The 9,377-nt window shown below is 35.0% G+C and overlaps 1 protein-coding gene across 3 annotated transcripts; it reads left to right on the top strand.

Annotated features, from left to right (window-relative positions):
• LOC108202738 (putative pentatricopeptide repeat-containing protein At1g12700, mitochondrial) lies at positions 1-4,461 on the top strand. 3 transcript variants are annotated; one of them, XR_010287589.1, is made up of 3 exons: positions 1-1,972; positions 3,590-3,691; positions 3,790-4,461. XR_010287589.1 is itself a non-coding variant. In XM_017371264.2 (2 exons), the coding sequence occupies exon 1, from the start codon at positions 128-130 to the stop codon at positions 1,970-1,972; it is 1,845 nt and encodes a 614-aa protein (XP_017226753.1). In that variant the 5' UTR covers positions 1-127; the 3' UTR covers positions 3,790-4,457. The 3 variants fall into 3 exon arrangements, 1 of the variants encoding a protein (XP_017226753.1); XR_001803221.2 differs by having other exon boundaries at positions 3,590-3,705; XM_017371264.2 differs by lacking the exon at positions 3,590-3,691 and having other exon boundaries at positions 3,790-4,457.
• The last annotated feature ends 4,916 nt before the right edge of the window (positions 4,462-9,377 follow it).

Raw genomic sequence — 9,377 nt, 5'->3', positions numbered from 1 at the left:
TGTTCGAAAATGACAACTCTAGCAGAGAACACACAGACACTGTGATTTACCTACTCTCAAGTCCAGGTGGTAAAGATTTTAATTTCAATCTCTTGATATCTGATTTCTGCGCATTGAATTTGTAGCCATGTCTGCCGTTTTGTTCAAGAGAGGAGCTCAAACACTAACAACCACTCCATTCCATGCTCATACTGTATTTGTAAGCACCCCTTCTCTTTTTCATTCTCATTTTCTTCTTTTCTCTACTAAACCCCCCTTTATTCCTTCTCCATCTACCACATATCCCGAACTTAAACAATTACTCTATCATAGATCTAAGCTTGGTTTCGATAAACTCGACGATGCTCTTCTTCTGTTCGATAAAATGCTCCTTCTGAAATCTAGCCTTTCTGTTGTGCATTTCACACAACTGTTAACTGCCCTCGTTCGAATGGAAGAGTATTCTGTTGCCGTCTCCATGTTTAGAGAATTCCGTGTTTTAAGCATTCCTGTTAATATTGTTACCTTTACTACTGCCATCCATTCCTGTTGTCACTTGAATACGCTTGATTATGCCTTTTCGTTGCTTGCTGGAATCATCAAGAGTGGTTGGGTGCCCGATGTCTTTACCTACAACACTCTCATCAAGGGCCTTCTGTCTCAAGACAGGCCTTTGGAGGCTGAGCATTTATTTAGGAAGCTTATCAGATTTCGAGAAATTCAGCCTGATGTAGTTATGCATAGCACCATCATTGATGGTCTCTGCAAAACTTCAAATACCTCCATGGCTCTCAAGTTGTTAAGAAAGATGGAGGGAATAGGTTGTAAACCTGATGTGATAACTTATAACACGATAATCGATTCTCTGTGCAAAGAAAGACGAGTCGATCATGCATTGGATCTTGTTTCTGAAATGACCCACAAAGGCATATCACCAGATGTTATAACCTATAACTGCTTACTTCAAGGTCTTTGCAGCTCAGGCCGATGGGAGGACGTTGAGCGGTTATTTAGTGAGATGAGTGTTAGGAAGATCTATTCAATTCTGCACACCTATAATATATTAGTTGATGCACACTGCAAAGAAGGGAGGACAAAAGATGCTCAAGATGTTATTGAAATTATGATCCAGAAAGGTGTGCCTCCTAATTCAATCACATACAACACACTAATGGATGGATTTTGTTTAACAGGCAAAATGGACAGGGCACTAGAGGTGCTGAATACCATGAGAAGTAATGGGATAGCGCCAGATTGTTATAGCTTTAACATTCTGATAAATGGCTATTGTAAGAGGCAGGAAGTAGACAAAGCCATCAATCTCCTCAGACAAATGCCTGTTGAAGGTATAAAAGCCGATGTTCAAACCTACAACACCATTATACATGGTCTCTTTCAGATGGGTAGACATAATGATGTGCGCAGCCTTTTACATGAAATGCTAAAAAAAGGTAATAAACCAAATATCGTAACATGTCGAATTCTGTTGGATGGCCTTTGCAAGAACCGATACATGGATGAAGCAATTTCCTTCTTTCGAATGATGGAATGTAAAGGTATAGTTCATGATATTCAAATACATAATATCATCATCGATGGTCTCTGCAAGAACAGAAAACTTGACGAGGCCAGAAATATTTTTGATAAGTTTGCTTCAAAAGGTTTGCAACCCGATGTCACAACACACAACATAATGATCAGAGGATTTTGTCTAGAAGGGTTATTTGAGGAAGCAAAGATATTACTTTCTGAGATGGAAACTAGTGGTTGTTTGCCTAACGATGTGACTTACAACACGATCATCCGTGGAAGCCTTTTGAATAAAAGATACGAAGAAGCAATTGTACTGATTGAGAAAATGCGAGCTCACAATTTCTCAGCGGATGCATCGACCACATCCATGGTAGCAGAGCTATTACCTAAAGAAGATCAGGAAGAAGAGGAAGAACAGGACCCCGCCGTTCTTTCTTTCTGCAAATGGTTTTTGCAATAGGTACTGAAATTTATGGTTCATTGTTATTTCTTATCATCTCCAAAGTTCTTTAAGTTATCTGCTATAGTAATATGTTTTGCTGAGTAAAGAATTATATCTATTAGCAATTAAAGGGATACCATCCGTTTGTTTAGAGGTAATAGACAATGGATTAGAGACTGTAATACTATATCTTCTATGTGTATTAGGGATGGTCTATGTTCAAGTTGTCATCCGGAATTGAAAGCTAGCATTTCGACGCTTCCCATAATACTGAAAAAGAAATCAGCTTTGAAAAATAATAAAAGAAGCCTCTGTACTACCTCTATAATGCATATATCAGATAACTTTTTTCCAGATATACCCTTCAGCATGCATATTCAGGCTTTCACGAAGAAGCTCATCTCTCTTTCTCCTGATATTATCTGTTATACCATTCTGACTATTAATGCTATTACATATTCTAATATTAAAAGGATTGTGACTATGTAAAAGCAATGGCAAGTAGTATCATCTATGGTGACGGTGCTGAGAATCAAGTAATATTATTGCTACAAACCAGTGATAATAGGAGGATTAAGCACTATTGAACAGGAATGAAAATATAACTCAGACCAATATTAATAATTCTGTTCTACCTGGAAATAAAAATGACCTCCGATCAAGGAGTGGTTCAGCCTCCCTATGAATAACAACAAGCTAAACGAAGTGTATTTTATTTGGAGCTTAAAAGGGAGTTTATATAGAGATTTGAGCGTTCGAGAGGGTCAGGCTCTGCTAATTAAAATAACAAATATTCTTAAAATGAATGGATAATCCCTACCTTTTCCTTAAACTTCCTTTATGTCTCTCCCCCTTCCGCTTGCTAGCTTTTCCCTGCTATTTAACTCCATTATGCCAAGTAATTGGCTCCTGGAGATGCACTAATATAGAGAACAAAACAGGGATTTGTAAAAATTTACCTAAGGGGTCAACATGGTTGGAGTTGGAACATTATCTCCAGTTTTCTAAATTTGAATTGGCACATCACATTTAGCTAATGGGTTGTTGTAGTTAAATTTGCTGTTATTGGCATGGAAAGTTGGGGAAAAGATTTTGCTATCTGAATTCTCAAGGATATTCTTTTTGATACAAAAAAAGTGTTGGATATATTATAATTTCGATCCAGACTGTTAGGATAAAATCAATTGCATGCCGGATTGGCAAAAATCACTGTTCTGCATCTTCCGGCACTGTCAGAGTGACTGATAATATGACCGTTTTGCAACTTTTTTGGTCTAGGGGATCACAAAAAATTAACAAGTTGGAACAGAAAATGAATTATGAATGTTGCGTGTTGAATCACAGGGAGCTTATAGCTTATGGAATGAGGTTAATTGAACAGCTATCATATAGCAGGTTTTAGTTTTATATAATAGCATTATTATTGGGATTTCTATATAGTGATACTTTTGATTCTGCTCGCTACTATAAATGCCGTAAAACTAAATTGTGGTGTATATGTTATAGAACACTAGGAAATCAGAGTCTGCGTCGATTCTCCAGAGATTCGTGTTCCATAGTGTTCGCAAGAATATAGTTCTCTGTGGTTTATGCTTGTCTCATGTTTTCCTTGTTTCATCCACGTGGCTTTGGCAGAAATGAAACAGTGATGTTACGCTATTTGGTTTGGAAAGAAAGCTGGCTTTCTGAATAATCTTTTATTTCTCTGGTTCTAATAATTTAATGTGGAAAATTAAGGTCCGGTTTGTTAGGTAAAATTTTTAATGGTTGCGCAATATTTTCTTTCTAATCTGTAGTCCCTTGTGTGTTTATGCTTCCTGATTGATATTGTGCAGAAAAATGATCTCGCTGACAGCTCGAGCACATTCTTTATTTGAGAAGATTAGTCAAATAGTTCTGAAGGTCTCTACATCAAATGCTGGATAACTGAAGTGCATCCCCGAGTCCCTCATTTATGCTTCATGTTTGATATTGAGGACTGCTTACCAGAAGTGCAGAAGAATGATCAGAAAAGTATGAATTCATCGTCTTTACTCCTGTCCCTAAAATTTAAAAGCTATAGGTAATGGACCTAACTCTATGTACTCAACAGATTTCATCAAGTGGCCCCTTAAATGGTAATAAGCATTTCAAGTGACTTTTGCACAATCTTACAGTTTGTTGCATCCAGATCTATGTCGCTTGCACTAATTTAGCATCGAACTTCAAATTGTCATCAAACTTAACGGATTTATTGTAGCTGTACTGGTCAATTGTACAGACAGTTGAGAGTACATTGGCATAGCTACGATGGATGTTGACATACATTGGCATAGCTATGAAGAATCTTGACAACCATATTGACAAGAGCAAACTTGATTATTAAAAGTCCCATCTTCCGGGCTCTGAATGAGCAGCAACAGAACCACCCAGATCAATAATATTTATCTTAAAGAGATAAATCAATTTAGTGTCACCTATAATATACTTATGGATAGATCTGAAAGTCAATGTGAAAATTATAAAAACTTTCTTTTCCACCCATTTTTCTATCTATTTCATCTTTTATGATGTGATAATTAATGTATAGATATCTTATCATAAAAATAAAATATCTTTTTCATTTTTTGGTGATTTGTCAATTATTATATATTCTCGTTTCTACTCATTTCTTTTCATTTCTCATTTTCTAAGTTGTGAAAATTAATGTCTAAAATGCTCTGTATTTAGTTTATATATAAAATGAAATATGGTATTTTTCTATTTTAGAGAAGGTTTGGTATGAAGTGATATTTTTCAATTTCTTATATTAACTATTATAACTCAAGATATATAATATAATTATCAATTTAGTTTTACTCTGATTCGTGAAAAAAGAGTTTGGTACATGAACTAAACGCAGAACTTTGACAATTTCTTTCCTACGAATGGTTCTGTGTTATAACTCAACTCACACCTCAGCGTCAGTGACAGATTTTGAAAGAGATAAAATGGACTGTAAAGCACATACAAGCCTTTTGAGCTTGGGCCATCATGCAGTAGAAGAAGCTCTTTTGTATGGTCTGTTTCTGTAAAGCACCAACTATCCCTGATTACAAAAATCTTCTAAATAACACAACTTGTGTCGTTGAAAACAAATTTAATCGCTCTCTGCCTATCTTAATAAAATAGCTTCGAACCTCTAATGCACTTGTCGTAGAATTCAGAGAAATTCGATTGGGATTTTAATGCATTGTTTTTAGTCTATGGATTTTAATGGATTGTATGAGATTTTGATTTTTTGCGGATTCTTGATGAAATGTCGCAGAGTTGATAGGATTTTAAAGCATAATTTAAAATCCCAATTGAATACCACTAGATTTTGGAGCATAGTTTTAAATCCCAATTGAATACCTCAAGATTTTAATGGATTTCAAACAATCTCAATCGAATACCCTCGGATTTCATGAATGCAAAAAAATCTTTAAAATCCCAATCCAATACACCCCACTTAAACCAAACAATATGCATCAACAACCTCAAATTTACACCTGAAAATTTTAATAAAGTTCTGACTTCTGAGAGAAGGTGCTCAAGTATAATGTTCCACAGGACATTCGTACAGGCATTTTGGTAACACTGTGATGGTAAGCGTCTGATAAGTAATTACTGAGGTAGCAATAAGAGAAAACTGTAGATGGTGCTGCGAAAAGAATAAATCCAGACGAATCTGCTTTCGTATTGCAAATATAAGTGTGTTAACAAAGTCCAGACAGGCCATTACATTTACATTTATCTTCTACAGAATGCATGGCAAACAAAACAAACTGAACCCTACTGCAGCACGATGACAACTGAAGAACAGTATAAGGTTGCTCTAATCAATGTCCCACTATATCTTTATGTCTCTTCAAAGAATCTATGAATGGAATAATTACAGTACTATTTAGTTGAGTACACACTGAAACTTCAATAATATCACACAATTTCAAGAATCTAAACAAACCAGAACTGATGTTTCATGCTGAACCAGGAACCACGATGAGCGGGGCTAAAATCTAGAATAATAATTATTTATTGATTATTCAAAATTTGGCCCAAAATCATACAAAAAAAATTGATTTTTAGAAAAAAATGGCTAAAAATAAAAAAATAATTATGAACTTTTTTTGGCTCAGTCAGGCCTTCAGCGTGGGTTAGCCTCCATGTGGTTCCGCACTTTCGTAGCATACCCAAACTTTCAAGTGATATGCAACTAACATTTGTTCATCTAGTTATCTTTAGGCCCCCACCAGTTTGTGTACTGGCCTTGTGTACTGGGCATCATATCATCGAAGAAGAAGACTGGTACAGTAAGTCACACACTTGTTATCTTCATCAGGCCTATAGATCCACTTGAATCAAGTAAATTATTAAGCGATTTTTTTTGCCTCCAACGACGCAAGTAAGCTGTGAATCTTAAAGCATGTTTGTCAGGGCTTATACCTCCCATATTTAAGTCATTTTCGACTTTAAACCGGTATAAAGTCAGAAGTTGGTAAAATGTACTTTTCGGAACAAATTTATTTTTTTAACAAGTCTTTTTTGATAAAAATTAATTTCATCACTCAAATAACTAAACTATTAATTTTTTTGAATTATTATATTTGTAATAAATTATAAGTCACATATAATATGAAATTCCTCAAATTCTTATCATAATAAGTCGTAAATCCTTATTTTAAGCCAAACCAAACGAGTGACCGTGAATGATAATAGTTTTTACCTGCTGGAAGTCTGGGACTGATGTTTTAATGTTTTAGGACCATTTGGTTGAGACTCTTTAAATTAAAGGACCACTGTAAAGAAAACGAAAAGATCCACATATGTTACTATCTTAATGCACAAAAATGATAAGCATTCTACTTTGTATCCACCATCTCAAATTTTGGCGCAACTTTGTAGAAGCAGAATCCTTAAAACCTCGATTGTGGTTCTCAGTTCCACTGTAGTGTGTGGCCAAGTTACGCGGAATGTGACTTGTGCAACTTAGTTACAAAAGAACACTTCGATTGTATCCAAATTTGCTGGTTTTCATCTAATTACTCTGACTCTAGACTTCTGATAAGTCCTGATCAGAGTAACATGCTGAATCTCAGATTGAGCCACAACAACAAACAACATACGAGGCCGAAAAAGACCACTTATAAAACAGATCTTTGTAATGATCATATAGTGTCTGAAGTCCCTTTTAATTAGTCATTCACCCAAGGTTGGATCGTGGATTTAAGAAAAGAAGTGAGTTAATTGTCAAGATTAAGACTACAACCGTTTGATTCTAACAGAAGAAAATTGTTCAATAAATTTTCCTACAATGTCATGCACTTTTTGATCAAAGGCATTCAGATGCTGAAATCATAATTGAAGCCAGTTGAATTCATACGAAACGTCTGGCACAAGTTGTTTTAGCTTATGACTAACTTGGACAGGATACTCTGTCAGTTAAATTAACAATAATCTTACAATATCATTTCATAACCAAACCTGAAGGTCAGAATTAGGATTCAAAACGCAAAAATAGTAACAAGGATCGACAGGCTGATGCATGCATCTGGAAATTTGTTACTATTTCTAAGGATAATAGTCTCCAGAATTTTATTGGACAGGAATTAGGTAAGAGATATTGCATCAAAACAAACCAAGAAATAGAGGCCATGAGTTAAAATGAAGCCAAACTTACAGAAAAAAGATTCCAATTACAAAAAGTACAGAGTCTGGTAGCCCATGACTTGCCTAATATAAGCAAGTATATAATTGTACAATCTCATCAAAACCAGATGTAAAAGGTAAAACAGATAGGAACCCTATTCAAGATAACCATATGTTTAAACAACTCGAGGAAAACTATTATGTATGAATCTTTCAGCTCCGAAAATGTGCAAAAATGGACATCAAAAGCTATTTTTCTATTCTATTATAAGTTAAAAATCAAACTACACCTATAGCTATTGCCAAGGGGCATGTTCAGAGGTTTAAGTAACTATTTACAGACAACAAACCAAGATTATCAAATCATCTACAGATTTTCTGTTACTTGTTGTTGTACTATCGACTTTTTAGCCAAGACTATTTTTGTTCTGATACTTATTGGTTAGGCGCAGTTTGTTCTTTATCTAAGCATAGCAAGACAGTGTTTAAGCCAAGACAACTCAGAAATATCCGAGGATTTGCAGAACATTAGTTCTGATCCATCCTGCGGTTTATCACATTATAATCTTTCAAATATTTTGTTTTTTTGAACACTGAAGCAGTTAACAGTTTCAGGGTCCTATAGGAGTTAAGTGTGAGCTTGACCTCGCTTAATGAAGTTTCAATTTGCATCATACGAAAGCTTTCAATAGGAAACCATGACATAAAGATGTACAATGCCAAGATTATTCTTGGTTAATGACTGGATGGTAAGAACTTTTCTGTAGCTAAAAAACAGAAGATCCAGGAACAGGGTCCTGGCGATAAAGAGAACGTAACGTGTACAATCTTTTATTGTAGAAAAAAACACTGCATTATCATTGTACGGACACAGAGAACCAGCTATAAAAACTTGGAATGTTGTTCAGGACAAGGTACTGCAACTCTACAATGATCTGATCCTTTTTATCAGGATACATGCAAATATAATGCAATAAAATTGAAAGATTATCCTTTTGCATTTGCTATTTTCTTGTTGAATTAAGAACAACTTATAAAGATTCAACTCAAAGTTCATAAAAGAAGTAGATTTCAGAGTTCTTGAGAAATTTACTTAATGAGTTACGTGAACAGGGGCAGTCGGTTATAAAAACATTTTACGACATCATCATTCAGTACATCATTTGGTAAATGTTTTGAGACCTCTAGCACTACTCATGAGATCGGATTGGGGAACCTTGTCGAGAGTTGTTTATGAACAGTCACAGGATATCGGCCCACATAAGATAGTGTTCTCAGAAAACAGAGATTGAGAGTCTGACTACTAACCTTACAGATAAGAGAGCTTTTTTATGAAGTAGATCTTTCACTGGAGGCTTATCCTCAATGGCTCTAAACCACCAGAATATATATACTAGATGATATGATTTTCGAGTTAGGTTTGTAGTCCTATTGAATATAACTATACAGAAGTGAATAATTTTGATAAGTTTAGGTACATGGTATTTTAATTATAAAAAGAGGAAAGTAATTTCACAAGGAAGTTTCGATGCTATTGTCATTATCTAGTTTCTACCTTTTATAGAAAATCAAGATTCGATATCAGATGGAAAAGATTTATTGAATAATGATTGTAGAATTATAAGACACTTACATTAATCATGGATAGTTTAACAGTGGATTTTAGGGAGTTGAATAATTAGAAGTCTCTAAGCACACTGGCACGGCCCCATCTCACATCCTCTACTCTTGGAGCTTATATAAGAACAAGAATAGTCACTTCTTTACAGATATCAAC

Source organism: Daucus carota, chromosome 9 (genome assembly GCF_001625215.2).
Source record: "Daucus carota subsp. sativus chromosome 9, DH1 v3.0, whole genome shotgun sequence".
Lineage (NCBI taxonomy): Eukaryota > Viridiplantae > Streptophyta > Magnoliopsida > Apiales > Apiaceae > Daucus > Daucus carota.
This window is presented reverse-complemented; position numbering and strand designations above follow the sequence as displayed.

What these genes read in the sequence shown, in the direction of transcription:
- LOC108202738 (XM_017371264.2), top strand. Translation starts at nt 128, where the DNA reads ATGTCTGCCGTTTTGTTCAAGAGAGGAGCTCAAACACTAACAACCACT.